The sequence below is a fragment of the Euprymna scolopes genome, chromosome 46 (genome assembly GCF_053919585.1).
Source record: "Euprymna scolopes isolate OS-2025 chromosome 46, ASM5391958v1, whole genome shotgun sequence".
NCBI lineage: Eukaryota > Metazoa > Mollusca > Cephalopoda > Sepiida > Sepiolidae > Euprymna > Euprymna scolopes.
This window is the reverse complement of record NC_136527.1, coordinates 141,115,071-141,133,000: the sequence shown is the minus strand read 5'-3', so window position 1 is coordinate 141,133,000 and position 17,930 is coordinate 141,115,071. Positions and strand designations below refer to the sequence as shown.

Here is a 17,930-nt window from a genome sequence, read left to right as displayed (position 1 = left end):
CTCACCAAAGTTTTATTTATCACAAATTGAAGATAAAAGATCAATAAATAATCTATTCAAATTCAAAACAAAAAAGTAGTTTTGTTTTCTGGGTCTATTTCAAAGATAATTAGTAAAGTCTTAAGATATTGAATTAAAAAAAAAACACCTTGTTTGTACAAAATACAGCTTAATTAGCCCTCAAAAAGCAAGTAATTGTGCCGTTCGCCAAAACGCAACCGATAATAAGTTGTAAACACGAATATACGGAGACACAAAATTTCAGCTAATCAAAACGCTGTTTCAAAATGAAGTCATGATATTAAAAGGAGGTAGGGGTGTCGGATATCCCCCCCCAGACGTGCATCCATACATTCCTATTCTGAACGTTTGTATCAATTTTTATCATTTTTTAATTCAATTATTTTTTATGTTCCTGTTTTTAAATTAATATTTTTTAATTATTGGTCGATAAAAATTGTTACACCGAAAGTTTCACATTCTTACAAGCAAGGAAATAATTAAAATCTTGCATATAAAAATTATGTGAAATCTGTAATTTAAAACAAAAAAGTAGAAATATTTTTGCTATTATAATTTTTTTGTGTGAAAATATGAAATAAACAATGCTCAGTTCAATGGTAATATCGGTAGTTCGAGAAATTCATTTTTCTTTGAGTTATATCGAATTCATTAATATAGATTTTAGGGCTTTTTTTGTAATGTTCCTGTAAAATTTTTTTTTTTATTGTTACAAATTACATAATACTGAAAATTTCAGGGACAGACACTCCAGAAACAAGTGGCAGCAACTATGAGCATCCAACGAAAAACCAAACTGCTACAGAATCAATATTGGCCAAAACAAAAATTTGGGATATTAGCGACACAGGTCACAGGAGATCCATTATCTGAAATGCTGTTGATATTCAACCATATTCTGTAACATCTGACATTGGATTTAATGGGCTTACTGCAAAACTTTGTAGTGAAGTACTTTTTTAATGGAATACTGTAATTTGAACAAAATAATTTTCCATATAAATAATAATAAATGATAAATGTATCCTTTCTTGAGCATTTGCCACTTGACTAGCACAGAAGAAAATAAATAGGATAGGTGAGGGGAACGTGCTTAACATAAAAGTCTCGACATTTGGAAGCAGTGAGTTCAATCGATATGGAAAGCAGTGCATTTTTATTCTAATCTTCAATCAATTAAAAAATAAATTACACCATGCAATATCAGTAGAAACTAATGATGTAAATAATTAATTGTTTGAATTTAAATAAATGTTTGTTTTATCGAGGTTTATTAGAGTTGTTTGAAAATATAACATTTCTATAAAATGAAATACGTATTAGATACGTTTGAAGCCGAAACAATGCATTATTACAAACTAAACAGATATTTATTTTGCTTGAAATTTATATTGGAATTTTTAAATATATTTCGATGGTAAACTTCATCTTCAGTATCTCTTTCTTTGATAAATACTGAAAATTTCATTAAAATTGGTTAATTTAGTGATTTTAGGTGAATTTTTAAGTTTATACATTTTGAGCATCAGCATTCATTTTGCCCATACCTACATGGCCAGGTTGGGGGGGGTATTCTAAAAGCCGTTCTTAACATGGGGTGGTTGGGGGGGGTATTCTGAAAGCCGTTCTTAACATGGGGTGGTTGGGGGTGTTTATACTACGTTGGGGCAGGTCGTAAAAAAAAAATACCGCTTTTATTTATTGTTATTATTTTTTTTTTAAATAAGACAATTTTCTTTAAAATGACGACTTTCCGAAGGTTTGCGATTATGCTGAATATGAAAATCTCATTTTAATTTTACAGAGACAAGTAGTTTTCGAGATATAAATACCTGTATTATGCACTGTAATTCAATCTCCCCCCCCCCCCAACAAATTACAAAACGCTGTCGGCGCCATCTTGGAATTCTTTTCCTATCCTAGCTTCGCGGCGATGACAAAGCACACACGCACACCTAGGTCGTTTGAACGGTAAGCCCTCATTTTCACAGCTTTTGCCACATAAGCTGACCTTCAAATTTCCCACTTTTTTAGCAACCAAGCTTTTAATACGTGTTGATCAGCATTTTTTTTTTGTCCGTCAGAATGGGAACTCTTAGAGGGAAATCTATCTACACCTATCTACTATTCCAGCAATTTTTTCCCCTCTTTCAGAAACATGGAATATGAAGACTTTCATGTCCTTTCTTTTTAAACTAATTAGAATGGAAACTCCTATTTATTGAAAATTTCAATTCAGGTAATTGAATGTAGACAAGCTGACATCTATTCAATGTAGCTGTCTTCAGGCTGAAGACAGCTACATTGAATAGATGTCAGCTTGTCTACATTCAATTACCTGAATTGAAATTTCGTATGAGGCAGTGATTGAGGCTGAAGACTACATTCAATTACCTGAATTGAAGTTTCGTATGAGGCAGTGATTGAGGCTGAAGACTCTTCAGCCTCAATCACTGCCTCATACGAGTCCGGAACTGGGAGCATGTCTTTTCCACAAGTATTGGCAGATGGTGTCAATCAGGCTAGTTTTAGTGTTGTTGGAGGTCATGTTGGTGATGTTCTCGATGTAGGACCAAACAAAGTAGTCCAGCGGGTTCAGGTCAGTGGAGAAGAGGGGGCCAGTGAGAAAAGGTTACAAAGTCATAATACTCCTACTGAAGCCAGTCCTGGATATGACCTTAAACTATATCCAATGGTGAGGCCTCAGCTTGCGGGCTTTGGGGAGTGTGGAGCCACCCTTTAATTACCATTGCTCCCAGGTCCACTCTGACCCGGAGTGGTAGTACCTGTTAGGGTTAGAAAATGATTTCAAAACAACAAATATATTCTATTAAATATTTTTCTTCAAAATCTTTGGATTCGGCATTAAATAACCCGAAAAGGGTTGATATGGCGTAAAACAAAAACAACCAACCAACCTAGAGAGAATTTTTTTTTAAATTTTAAAATTAGGGAAGTAATATGAGGCTGCTAAAACCAATCTACATATTTTACTATTCTACCAAAAATAACAGCAATTTTTCCCCCTTTTTCAGAAACATGGAATTTGAAACCTAAATGAAAAAATAAAGAGAGTTACAAGGCTACTGAACGTAAAAACGTCCACCTTCTCTTAAACTTAACCGACATGTGAGAAAATGCAGTGAATGCCTACTGGAGCGAACTGGAATGCCTACTGGACTATAATATAATTATTAATCGTTAAATAAGTGTTGATTAGCATTTTTATATTGTTTTTTTTAAGCTCAGAATGCAAGGTCTACTTTGTATTGTACTCAAAAAAGCAGCAATTCTTCCCTCTTTGTCAGAAACATCACTTATAGAATGTGAGGACAAAATAAGGGAAGCTGAAAATAAGGCCAATCTCCGTCTGTTATTCTTTCCCCTTTCTTTTTAAAGCTGATCATAAACGCAAGGTCCAGCTTCTTTTCTTAACTTCAACTTTAAATGACATGTGAGAAAATGCAGTGAATGCCTACTGGAGAGAACTTGAATCCCTACTGGACTATAATATAATTGAAAAACATTAGATAGGTGTTAGCATTTTCATATTGTGCTCAGCAGAATGCAAGTTCTACTTTGTTCTGTACCCAAAAAAGCCATAATTCTTCCCCATATAATAGACTAGCGGGGCTACCCGGCGTTGCTCGGGACCGTACACATAATGAAAAAATTGATTATTCTTATGAGAGAGGAATTTTGTACGTTTATGTATCATTTGCTATTTCGAGCAAAAGAATATTTTACCTACATAAGACGGGTATTTCACATATTAAATAATTGTATCTTACCTAGGGTAGGTAATTTACAGCATGTATATGCAAGGACAGGTAATATGCAACACATTTATCTCATCAAATCCCAAGCGATGCCAGGTATTTTGCTAATATATATTCTCACCTAATTCATTCAATCCCGGGCAACACTGGGTGTTTTGCTAGTATATATCTCAATCAATCTCATGAAATCCTGGGCGATGCAAGGTATTCTGTTAGTATATATTTCAATCAATCTAATTCAATCCAAGGCAGCGCCAAGTATTTCTGCTAGTATATATTTGCATCTATCTCATTACATCCGAGGTGACCATGTATTCTGCTTGCATACATTTGCATTTGGTGTGTTTGTAATGAAATAAACAGCCCAGATATTGTCTGAAAGTTAGTAATATAATATGGAAGCTGAGGACTAAAGGACAAACTTAGGAAAGCTGCAGCTGATAAAAATAAGGTCAATCTCTAGCGGTATCAGAATTTTTGTAGGAATTTTTGACACCCCTAACACGAAACTGCAAATAAAATATAAAAATCTCGGAATTTCTCCGTTAAAAGTGGGTTATTTATTTTCTTTATGGATTATACTTCCAAAATAAACTATTACAGTTGTTTTAAAAGTAATAGAAATATTTTTTTTTTTTTTTAAAACAGTAATGAATTTTCCGAACTCAATATTTTTCAATTTTTAAACTCAATATTTTTCAATTTATAAACTTTAAAAATCTATCCAAATTTTTCTATTGATTCTAATTTTACGATATTTTCAGGGTAAATGTGAAATTTTATGTTCTTTCCAATAAACCAAATATAATATTTTAGACAAACGTTTTTTTTTTTAATTCACGAACCCCCCCATCCCAATTTTTAAGTGTCTATTAAAAAGTAAATACTTAATTTAGTAACCCGATGAGTACATAATTATTTACTCACAAATTGAAGAGAAAAGGTCAATACATAATATATTCAAATTTAAAAAAAAAACATAGTGTTCTTTTAGAATTTTACCTGTAAAGTTTGAAGTTTAAAACCTTTTTTTTTAAACCACATTATTTGTTTTTTCTTTTTTTTTTTTTTTAATGGAACCTTGGTCCTTGCTCCTTTAATTGAAAAAAAAATTAGGGCTTGAATTACATTTTTCGAGGAGTTATAAGCTTGGAAAGACAGGGGGTCGAATAATTCACGCCTCCCATTTTGTAAATGTCTAATAATAATTAATTTAGAACCCGATGAGTACATAATTATTTACTCACAAATTGAAGAGAAAAGGTCAATACATAATATATTCAAATTTAAAAAAAAAAAACATAGTGTTCTTTTAAAATTTTACCTGTAAAGTCCGAAGTTTAAAACCTTTTTAAAAAAAAAACACGTTTTTTTTTTTTTTATGAAATCTTGGTCCTTGCTCCTTTAATTGAAAAAAAAAATTCACTATTTTTCACAAAATTTCTGACACTGCTACGGAAGGGATTTACGAAAAATATTTTTATTTCGATTAAGTTAATCTCCATATTATTTTTAACAGAAGCTCTTGGATGTCTTCTATAATTGTTTTCTCGTTAATGTGAAAAGCAGAATATACTGTGTATATATTTTCAGTATTCGCTTCAACAGTGCTTAATAGATAAGTAGAGTTACAATAATATGATAGTATCTTGCCTTGATAGGGTTCAAAATAGACTTTGTGGCCTGGTGGGAGATGTCCTTTTCTCTTCGCTGCAACCTCTATCTCACAGAAGAGATGTTGCGAGTTTGTCTCTGCTTTATCATTATTTTCATGGAAAGTGTTCGACTGAGCTTCAATCTATGGTCCCCCGTCGCCAAACTTTCACAAGAAACACTAGACTAGCTGAAAACATTATCAATAATTTTCCCCACTCTTTATCTGTGCCTAAACCTAAACATAGATTCCATGATCAAAGCTTCTTTCTTAGAACTGCACGCCTGTGGAATTGTCTTCCGTTTTCCTGCTTTCCAGCTGTCTGTAATATGGTTGTCTTCAAGTCCAACGTGAACAAGTTTCTGATGAGCCGTTCCACTTGAGTTAACAAATTTACCGAACTTCCATTACTATCAGTTACTATATTGTCCTTTTGATTACTCTACACTCTTTAACCCTTATCCTTGAGTGGCCTATCGGCCTTGATAAGTAGTGACGCCTATGTAAAAAAAAATGTATAGAAATGACAAGTAACCTTATGTTTACTTCTAGCTAAAAATCATCAATTATTGAATTAGTTTGGAATTATCTTTTGGACAATTGGATTTATAAGACCAAAAAAATCCAACCTTGATTGTCTTTTGGGGCCCGTGGTGTAGTGGATAGAATATTTGTGATTCCAGAACGCTACCTCTAGATTACTAGAAGTAGCGTTTTCGATCCCACCCAAAAGCCGGTCAGAGGATTAGTTGACCAAACCGTTATTGAAGTCAGCAATTCGTGTGGATGTAGTTGGAGGATTCGACATTCCTATCCCGTCGTGGTAAACCTGACGAAGGCCAGAGTAATAATTGGCCGAAACGTTGTGAAAACAACTAAAAGAGGAGGATAATACTGTGTATATATTTTCAGTATTCGGTTCAACAGTGCTTAAAAGATACGTAGGGTTTAGCAATAATATGATAGTATAGAAATGACAAGTAACCTTATGTTTAATTCTGGCTAAAAATCATCAATTGCAAACAGTTATGAATATCATCGTATTTTAAAATATGATATTGTGTGAGCATTAAATATGGACAGCATAATCACGTTGACAACGGTTTTTGTTAGATCTGTGAAGTTAAGCTACATTGAACCTGGTCAGTAAGCAAAGGGGAAGTATTTAAGAAATCCAGGTGTTGTATGTGCGTTCTGCTTCAGTCGACATTGTTTCCAGTCGTCCTGGATATTACCTTGCCATTGAACTCAAGCAGTGCCGAATCAGGAGAGATGTGGTTGCAATCGCACAACCTTTGCTGCACAATGGGTTGTATATCAACAGACTGCCACTTCCACAGGTAGTAAGGTTTTCAACATTGTCCACCTTTTTTGGGCTCTACCAATATATATATATATATATATATATATATAATCATATATTATGACCACAAAAGTACATTAAAAAATAAACAACACCGAATGAAAACAATTCTAGCAAACAAAGACAAGCAGATCCATGTAGATTATGCCTTCATGAAAAATTTGCGATCCTATACTTTAAAGAACCCCAACATCTATTAAGCTGTAGGAGAGAAATAGCAAACAACTGTGTTCATGGGATAAATTTTACTCTAGGATAGCGATACAAAATAATTTTAAACTAGCAATAACAATAGAAAATAAACAAATAAAATAAATACATATATATATATATATATATATAACATAAGAAAGAACACATTTACTGTAGATTTAAAATAGGTCAGAACACTAGATATCTATGCTCCCTGCTAAAATAGCACACACAAAGGAACGGGTGAACTGGAGGTCAACTGGGCCTTAGTCCTGTAAGTGCCGGCTCATTGGCTGATTAGGAAGGGTGTGGTGGAAACTACAAAGCTGATTGGCTAACTAAAAACTCAATAGAAGGTGCGTATATAAAAACGCAAAACAACCACAAAATCCTCGCATAAGCCTGATGAATCCTAGCGTGGATGAAATGCGGAATATTCTGTGTAGGTTAATTGCCATATATATTTTATAACTTACTACCTAGCTCTACCTATACGTATTGAGTACTGTTGAAGTAAATCGCCATATATATTTTATAAATTACTACTATATATATATATATATATATATATATAGTCATCCACATACAGTACTGTTTCGTTGTATCACAACTCTTCAGTGTGGCTAGACATACACGTTTCCACAGAAAAAATAATTCTGTATAGACAGAAAAATGTTTTCCTTTTTTCTTCTTAAAATATTCAAACAAACAAAAAACACTTATGAATAAACTGAAAAGATTTCATTTGTTTGATCGAACCTACAACTGTCGCATTGACAGTCAGCAGCTCTCACCATCGGACCAAAAATCAGTGGCGTAAATGTTTCTCCTCGAATCGCAACAGTGCTCTAACCATCAGCTTGTATACAAACAAATTAATAGTGTAGTTCACTTAATAGCTTAAATACGCGTCGGGTGAAAATATATTTACAAAGTGCTCAACCCAAAGAGGGGGCTTTAATTGTCACTGACATACAGTACTGTTCTGTTATATCACAACTCATCAGTGCAGCTAGACATGCAACCCTTACCTTTCTCCAGCTGTGAATCAAACCTACAATCGTTGTATTGACAGTCGGCAGCTCTCTCCATCGGACCATGAATCAGTGCTATAAATATTCTCTTCAAGTGTGTATTAAATCCACACTTGCCTGTTGCAACAGTGCTCGAACCATCAGTTTGTTTACAAACAAATTAATAGTGGGTTTTGCTTAAAAGCTTAAATATGTGTCAGGTGAAAAAATATTTCCACAGCCAAACAATGACGTAGTTCACAAGAGCAATGACAGATAACAAACTGGAAGTCCAAAACTTAAGTTTCGCCCTCATCTTAGTTCATCAGTTAGATATAATTGAACTCAGGATTTGGAATACGAGCAAGACTTTCAGTTTTGGGGCTGTCATAGCTGTTGTGAGCTGCGACGTTGTTTAAATAAAATATAAAAGCCAAGTATGTCCAAGGATGGAATACTGCTGCCATATCTGGGCAGGAGCTGCTAAAAATAGCCTATCTGCCCTATCCTGCCTTGACAGAGTACAAAATAGACTTTGTGATTTAGTGGGGGATGCCCTTTTCTCTACCCTGCAACCTCTCTCCTACAGAGGAGATGTTGCGAGCCTATCCTTGTTTTATCGTTATTTCCATGACAGGTGCTCGTCTGAACTCCAATCTCTGGTCCCCCCTCGCCAATCGTTCATGAAAAACACCCGTCTAGCTGAATCCACTGTGAAAAATTTCCCCCACTCTTTCTCTGTGCCTAAATCAAAACGCGGATTCCATGAACAAAGCTTCTTTCTTAGAACTGCACGCCTGTGGAACTCTGTTCCCTCTGCCTGCTTCCCACCAATGCTAACAAATTCCTAATGAACCGCCCCCCTTAAGTAAACACTTCATCAAATCTCCACACTAACATAATGTACTTGCAATAACCCTTATCCCTGAGTGGCTTCCGGGCCTTGATAAGTGGTGAACACTGTGTAAAAAAAAAAAAAAAATTATTATTTCTATTGTCTGTTTTTTTAAAGCTCACCAGAATGGAAACTCCTGCTGGCGGTGACTGTTTAACGTGCAAAGAATGCGACTTGGTATTCTCACAGAAATCAAACTTAAGACGACACATGAGAAAACATACAGGTGAGAAGCCTTTTGTTTGTAAAATATGTGGCTTGGCATTTGCGCAAGATTATTATTTTAAGCTACACATGTGCACACATACCGGGACGAAACCGCACTCATGTCAAGTATGCGGGTTCTCATGCCTGTACAAGTCTAATTTAGTAGTGCACATGCGCAGTCATAGTGGAGAGAAACCGTTTGTTTGTAACGTTTGCACCGCGGCTTTCTTAGATAATTTTTCGTTAAAAATTCATATTCGAACGCATACGGGAGAGAAACCCTATACTTGTGAAATCTGTGGAAATTCATTTTCGGTTGCGTCGTCGTTGAATAAGCATATGCGAACACATACTGGAGAGAAGCCGTATGCTTGTCCGATATGCACGTCTGCGTTTGCAGATAATTCTGCGTTAAAAAGACATATACAATCGCATACTGGAGAGAAACATTTTTCTTGCGATACATGTTCGTCTGCGTTTTCGGATATTTCTAAATTAAAAATTCACCTCCGGACTCACAGTGGAGTGAAACCATATTCCTGCGATATATGTTCATCTTCGTTTTACGACAAGTATACTTTAAAAATCCATACACGTTCACACAGTGGAGAGCGGCCATTCATATGCAAAGAGTGCGGTAAAGGGTTCACGGTTAATTCGTCGTTGACAAAACATATGCGAACTCACAGTGGAGAAAAGCCATTTTGTTGCGAAACATGCGGCGCTTCGTTTGCGCAGAATTCAACGTTAAAAATCCATGTTCGAACTCACACTGGAGAGAAACCTTTTTCTTGTGAAATCTGTGCATCTTCTTTTGCCGAGAATGCAATATTAAAGAAACACATGCGATCTCATACTGGAGAAAAACCATATCCTTGTCATTTGTGTGAAACTGCATTCTCAGAGAGTTCGTCCTTAAAAAGACATATTCGCACACACTCTGGTGAGAAGCCTTTTTGTTGTCATCTATGTGGGTCGGCATATTCACGCAAATATACATTGCAAGTTCACATGCGAACGCATACTAAAGAGACGAACTCGTGTTAAAAATTAACTCAAAAACATAAATTAAGCCTTGAAAAAGAACACAAACAAATCAACACACTGTACAAAAACATTTCCAAAATTGACATAGTAAAACATTTTCAACATTAACATATTAACACATTTCCAAAACTGACATACTAAAACATTTCCAATATTGACATACTAAAACGTCTATATATATAAATTCATATTCCTGTCTGTTTGTTTGTTTACAATTTGATTAATATATACAAAAGGTTCGTTACTTTACTTTTCCATTTATTTCTATATATAGTATTATTCTTGCAAAATATACTATTAAGGTCACCTACCTCATTTGCATATTACATTAAGGAAAATTAATTTTACTAAATAGCAATATGTTAGTTAATGTTTCTAGCGAGAGAATTGTTTTGAGTGTTCTATTTAAAATTGTTATTTAATAAACTTTAAATAATTATTATATTGATAATATCGACTTTTTAAAACGGGTCTGGACTTATTAAATAGTTAAAACAAACTCTTCACCAAAATAAGTTTCTAGCGTGAAAAAATAATTCTGTATAGACAGGAAAATGTTTTTCTTTTATTTTTAAATATTCAAACAAACAAAAAAACACTTCCGAATAAACTGAAAAGATTTCATTTGTTTGTTTTTATTATTCCTGAAATGGCTATACAAAATTTTTTTATCTTTGCGGCAATTGAAACTTAAACCACACTTTTAGAAACTAAAAATTCCCCCAAGCAAATCGAAAATTTCCTTTATGAAAAAAAAAAAAGAAACAGTTAAAAAGTGCCTTTACAAAAAAAAAAAAACACAAGTCACGCACAGTGGTACTATCTCATAGTGCCATGGTTGCTAGTTGCTTATGCACCCTCCCCCTGCATGGCTAGGTGGTAATTTGGTGGAAGCATACACAGAAGTGCAGCCACAATTCCCTTTCTTATATTGACCTCTTTTCATCCGGACAGCATGGGGTAAGCACGCATATTTCTGTCTCTCCATGAATGAGAGGGGGGACCCCCTCCCCCTCAATACTAGTTAAGGGTAGTTAGTTTAAGTAATGGTGAAAAATCACTTGTAGGAGATGTAAATTGTAAAAGTATTGTAATATATATTGTATACATAATATAAAATAAAATAGTTAATTATATTTCATATATATTACGATTGTGTTGTGTTGTGTGTTTTCTTGTGTCGACCATAAATGTTTCCATTAAACAACGAAGCAGTCCGGAGGACGAAGAAAGAAGATTCCAACCAGAATTCTCCCAGGGTGAAGAGGTCATCTGGAGAGAATGAAGAAGCCACACCCACATCCAACATCTCAGGTATGATTTTCTTCTTGATACACAGACCTTAATGACTGGCCCATCTTCGCATCTTCATGGGACCGTTTCTAAGACTTCTAACCATGTCTTTATCATTGGGATATCGTTTATTCCCCTGGGAAGCTGGTTGTGTTCCCAGGACATTGGTCCTGGATATGACCTAAAACTATATCTGATGGTGAGGCCCCAGCTTGCGGGCCTTGGGGAGTGTGGAGCCACCCTTAAATTGCCATTGCTCCCAGGTCCACTCTGACCCGGAGTGGTAGTACCTGTTAGGGTCCCAACTATGGGTTAAATAGAATCCGACTTAAAAAACAAATATACTCCATTAAAAATCGTTCCTCAAAATAACTAGATTCGGCATTAAATAACTTGAAAAAGGTTGATATGCCGTAAAACAAAAACAACCAACTAAGCAAGGTTGTAACTCTCTGACTTATTCCATATAACTATGTCAGGTGTGACAGCAGCATTTTCAACGTAGGTGACTCTAGGGATTACATGTTCATAATGTATGGTCATTTCCAACTGTTCTTTCAGGTCGATGTTCGCAGGATTTGCTGGTATGTTGGATGTTTAATGTTTTTACAGAAGGAACACAACAAAGCCAATAAATTGTACGATCGTTTCGGAAACAATGTTTTTTATTGTGACAGACATTGAGTCATGGACAACAATTTTAGCATATAGTTTTTTTGAAAACAAAGTCTCATCATCAGCAGAATATTGGGTGGGTTTTTTTTTTAAATAAAAGACATAAATAAACTTAGCATTTTTTAAGTAGTGCAGATGAATCTTAAAATGGTTCATCCTTTGAAAACCGTTTTCAAAGGATGAACCATTGTCACAATAAAAAACATCATTTCAAAGGATGTACTCAGTGTCTGTCACAATAAACAACATCGTTTCCAAAACGATCATACAATTTATTGGCTTTGTTGTGTTCCTTCTTATGGAACAGATTTTTAATTTTAATTTTTAATTATAAATTATCAATCACCTTACCAGATATAAAAGTAGCTCTAGGATATTTGACTATTGAGCTTTGATACATCGGCTTTACAACGAGCATTATTCTTTTCTTGCATTTTTAATTAAATTAGTATTTTTACTATAACATTAAAATACACTCTGCTCTATAGGAAATTGCTCTAAATTAACATATATCTACTATATAGTAGCAACCTAATAAAAGGTATTACTAGTGGAGCAAAGAAGAACTGAGGCATCGCGACTAAAGGACCAGGAAACTTATGACTATGCACAATGTATTACACCCAAAAGATTATGCTAACCATGACTAAACTCGGTAAAAACATCAATAATCCATAAAATTACATCAACGATTTTTATTTGTTAAATATTTGAAAAAATAGACTCACATTACCCAAATAACGTTTTTCTCCAGGAGGTGTCTGTATACTAAATTCAGTTTTTGTACATTGTATAAAAAAATACATTCAAATTATATTTTTCAAAAATTTGCTGCTATAATTTTTCAAAAAATCTTACTGTCCAGTTCGGAAATCCATACAGTATTTCAAATGGAACCGTTTACTTAAGGCTACGAGGTATTGTGTTCGTTTTGTAAGCTGTACCGGATAGACATCTTAAGTTATTCATGATTGCTTTGTTAGTATCACCCATATAAAGGATTGAACCTTCAGCAATAAGAACGCATCATGATTATAGAATCAGTACTTTATCCATTACGCCAATTTCAGTAGAACAATTCTAGTATAAAGTATTTTTTTCTTGTATTTTTAATTAAATTAGTATTTTTACTATAACATTAAAATACACTCACCCAACCCAGGACGTTCCTCAAACCAAGTAACTCTCGCTGATAGTACCATAGCATGTATTAATATTTATAAATGTTATCTTTCAAGGTCACACTATCGTAAGTTTTCATAGTCCATTTTTTTTTTTTTTTACATAGGCATCACCACATTATCAAGGCCAAGAGGCCACTCAAGGATAAGGGTTAAAGAGTGTACAGTAGAAATTGGACAATATAGTAATCATTAGTAATGAAAATTTGGTAAATTTGATAACTTATATGGAACGGCTCATCAAGAACTTATTTACGTTAGACTTGAAGACAACCATATTGTAGTCAGCCGGAAAGCAGGAAAACGGAAGACAATTCCACAGGCGTGCAGTTCTAAGAAAGAAGCTTTGTTCATGGAATCTACGTTTAGGTTTAGGCACAGATAAAGAGTGGGGGGAATTATTGATAGTGTTTTCAGCTAGACGAGTGTTTCTTGTGAAAGTTTGGCGAGGGGGGACCATAGATTGAAGCTCAGTTGAACACTTTCCATGAAAATAACGATACATCAGAGACAAACTCGCAACATCTCTTCTGTGAGATAGAGGTTGCAAGGAAGAGAAAAGGACATCTCCTACGAGGCTACGAAGTCTATTTTGAACTCTATCAAAGCAGGCCAAGTCCTTTCTAGCAGCTCCTGCCCAGATGTGGCAACAGTATTCCATCCTTGGACGTACCTGTGTAGGTAAAATAGTTTGCAAAAATACCTGTTCTTTTCATTTGGTTCAAGTCTGCCTACATTGCTAACATTTACTTTTTTGCGGTCGCTTGGGTACTCGCTGCTATATTTATTAAAACAAAAGTTTTTATTTATTTTTTATTTGTGGGGGGGAGGTCTTTTCAGCGCACAGGCAACAAAAGTACTTAATATCTGGAGAATAGTTTTTTTTCTCTTTGTATCCCTTCTGCCAAAATATCTGGTGGAGAGGGTATCAAGCATTCCTTTTGGAGGAGGGAGCGATTACATTTACATGTTTTTATCCATTCCTTTATTGTTAAAATTGTAGTGGGGGTATCAACATTGCCCACGATGAAAATGATTAATATCCTTAGTATTGCAGGTGTGTTCCAAATGGAACTGCGTATTGACCCAAGCAAGGCCAGGTACCCATAGTAGTTTCCAATATTGACATTGTAACACATTTCCAAAATTGACATTGTAACACATTTCCAAAATTGACATTGTAACACATTTCCAAAATTGACATTGTAACACATTTCCAAAATTGACATGGTAACACATTTCCAAAATTGACATGGTAACAGATTTCCAAAATGGCATTGTAACAGATTTCAAAAATTGACATTGTAACACATTTCCAAAATTGACATTGTAACACATTTCCAAAATTGACATTGTAACACATTTCAAAAATTGACATTGTAACACATTTCAAAAATTGACATGGTAACACATTTCCAAAATTGACATTGTAACACATTTCCAAAATTGACATTGTAACACATTTCCAAAATTGACATTGTAACACATTTCCAAAATTGACATTGTAACACATTTCCAAAATTGACATGGTAACACATTTCCAAAATTGTCATTGTAACACATTTCAAAAATTGACATTGTAACACATTTCCAAAATTGACATTGTAACACATTTCCAAAATTGACATAGTAACACATTTCCAAAATTGACATGGTAACACATTTCCAAAATTGACATTGTAACACATTTCCAAAATTGACATAGTAACACATTTCCAATATTGACATAGTAACACATTTCCAATATTGACATACTAAAACGTTTCCAAAATTGACATTCAAAAACATTTTCAAAATGCACATACTAAAAAATTTTAAAATTGACATATAAAACATTTTAAAATTAATGTATATGTAATAATTTTATGCTTGTAAAATATGAGAACTCCTCACGTCCAAATTGCATTTTGGAAATTCACCAGTTTTAGTAGGGTGCATTCCAATCCCTGCTGTAGCTGTTCATTTAAACGTGAAATCCTAAAAATTGGTCAGTCATCTCATAAGATGTATAGCAATAATATACTGAATTTTCATGAGTCTACAATAATTTTAAATGCGTGTACAAAAATAGTCTCGAAACTTATTGAAGGCATTTTGTATTTAAACATTTTGTATTTAAACATTTTGTATTTAAACATTTTGTATTTAAACATTTTGTATTTAAACATTTATACATTTTGATAAAGCTGATATCTTTCTGGATAGCACAAAAAAATATGTTTTTATGACAGAAAAGCCTGTAACACACAGCAAATATGAGTTTATGGTACTCTTGCATAATTTGATCTGAATTCTCGTGAATTCCCGTCAAGCATGGATCGAGTGAGACTGGCAATTATCGGTGTCAGCCGAGCGTCGTAACAGACGCAGACTAATGAAAAAAAAACAAAACAAACCAGAAAAAATACAAATGAAAATAAAAAATAACAAAAAAAAAAACCTACCTTGAAAAATGAAAATATGTTTATTTCATTTTAGTATTTAATTTTTTGCAAAATATTTATCAATAGAAAGTTTTTGTTTTTTTTTTCTTCAAGAAAAGATTTTTTAACTGTATAATTGTTTGGTGTAAGTACACGTTTGGGTTTTTTGTTGTTGTTTTCTTTTCTTTTTTGTAACCATATTTTCTTTTCTTAGTTTTTTTTTCTTGCTTTTTTTATTTTCAAGACTTGTTGTTCAGCCAAGTTCTTTTGGTGGCACTATCCATTTGTACATCTCCAGGAGAAACCATTCTTTACACACAATCTTTTTTTAAGTAAACATTTGTGTTTACAATTAGTCACCTCATTTTGGGGGACAGCAATTTTTTCTCCTGACAATATGAGATTGTCTGCATCGATGTTTTCATTTCTTTTTCTAACATGCATGGATTTATTTCCTTGCCTGTCATTTTTCTGTTTGGCGAGTTTGAAAATATATTTGTCAGCTTTTCTTTTTTTTTTGTTGGTTTAGTTGCTTTCTTCCAATTCGAATGTCGATAGCACTTTTTCATTGGCTAATCAAACTCCCAAAAATTCAATTAAAAAATAAATAATAATAAATAATAAATAAATAAGTGACTAATCAGAAAATAAAAAGTCACCCTCCCCTTAATATCACCTTAAAAATTACTAAAAATAATATAAAAAGTCGAGGTAGCGTTTCAACATTTGAACAATGCTCGGCTGACACCGATGATTTCGAATCCTGCCCGATCCATGCTTGATGGGAATTCGCGAGAATTCGAGTCAAATTATGCAGGAGTACCGAGTTTATTAACACTTCTATTAAAACATGGTCCATTGTATTTTAAATATAGAACTGAGATAAATCAATAAATACTCAGAAAGTAATATTGTGCTACATAGTTCAGTACAAATAAAATTGCACTGTAAGAGACGACCTTTATTTTATTCCTTCAGTTTTGCAGTTTTTTAGTTTATTTATTTTTGCCCTTTTTCTTTTGAGTGTTCCCTTTTCTACATATATAATTCACATAGTTCTTATGTTGGTTTGCATTCTCAAAGACTTAAAGCACTTCAAGCCATGAATGAATTTGCACATGTGCTAAAGTAATAGAAATATGTTGACGAGTCGCAATGAATATGATTTGTATTTCCTGTTAATTTCAGTGATGAGTAGTTTAAAAGTTTATCGGTTAAATATTTACACACAGACACACACACACCTGTTTCATTTATGCTTGCCAAAATATCTAATTAAACATGCATTTAAAAAATAGTAGACTACCCGTGACCCGTTGGGTTAGTATGTTATATAAGCTATGGAATTAATGTATGAGCGTGACACTTGTGACGTAAAGAAAATATTTTTTTTTGACAGAACAGAAACATTTCTATGAAAAATCACAGACGGATCACTCAAACATGAAAAAAAAATCCTCCCTATTTGTGTAAAGTTACCTTTTTTTTTTTTTTACACAGTGGTCACTTCTTATCAAGGCCTGGAAGCCACTCAGGGATAAGGGTTATTTCAAGTACAATACGTTAGTGTGGAGATTTAATGAAGTGTTTACTTAAGAGGGTGGTTCATTAGGAATTTGTTTACATTGGACTTGAAGACATCCAGGTTGTAGTCAGGTGGGAAGCAGGCAGACGGAACAGAGTTCCACAGGCGTGCAGTTCTAAGAAAGAAGCTTTGTTCATGGAATCCACGTTTTGATTTAGGCACAGATAAAGAGTGGGGAAAATTTTTCACAGTGGATTCAGCTAGATGGGTGTTTTTCGTGAAAGATTGGCGAGGGGGGACCAGAGATTGGAGTTCAGACGAGCACCTGCCATGGAAATAACGATAAAACAAGGATAGGCTCGCAAAATCTCTTCTGTGGGAGAGAGGTTGCAGGGTAGAGAAAAGGGCATCCCCCACTAAGCCATGAAGTCTATTTTGTACTCTGTCAAGGCAGGATAGGCTGTTTTTAGCAACTCCTGCTCAGATATGGCAGCAGTATTCCATCCTTGGACGTATTTTTTTTTATATAGAGAATTTCATCAGTAGTGAGATATCTTCTGGAGCGGTAGAAGGATCCCACCATCTTTCCAGCGACCTTGGCAACAGACTTGATGTACGTGTTCCATTTCAGATCAGGAGTAAAGGACAAACCCAGAAGCTTG

The 17,930-nt window shown here is 34.1% G+C and overlaps 1 protein-coding gene across 1 annotated transcript in view; it reads left to right on the top strand.

Annotated features, from left to right (window-relative positions):
- LOC145270216 (uncharacterized) overlaps positions 1 to 10,974 on the top strand; it is a 61,714-nt gene extending 50,740 nt beyond the window's left edge. The window contains exon 4 of the mRNA XM_080125848.1: positions 9,035 to 10,974. Coding sequence (XP_079981974.1) covers positions 9,035 to 10,171 — 1,137 coding nt within the window. The 3' untranslated portion in view covers positions 10,172 to 10,974. The remainder of the gene's footprint in view (positions 1 to 9,034) is intronic.
- The last annotated feature ends 6,956 nt before the right edge of the window (positions 10,975 to 17,930 follow it).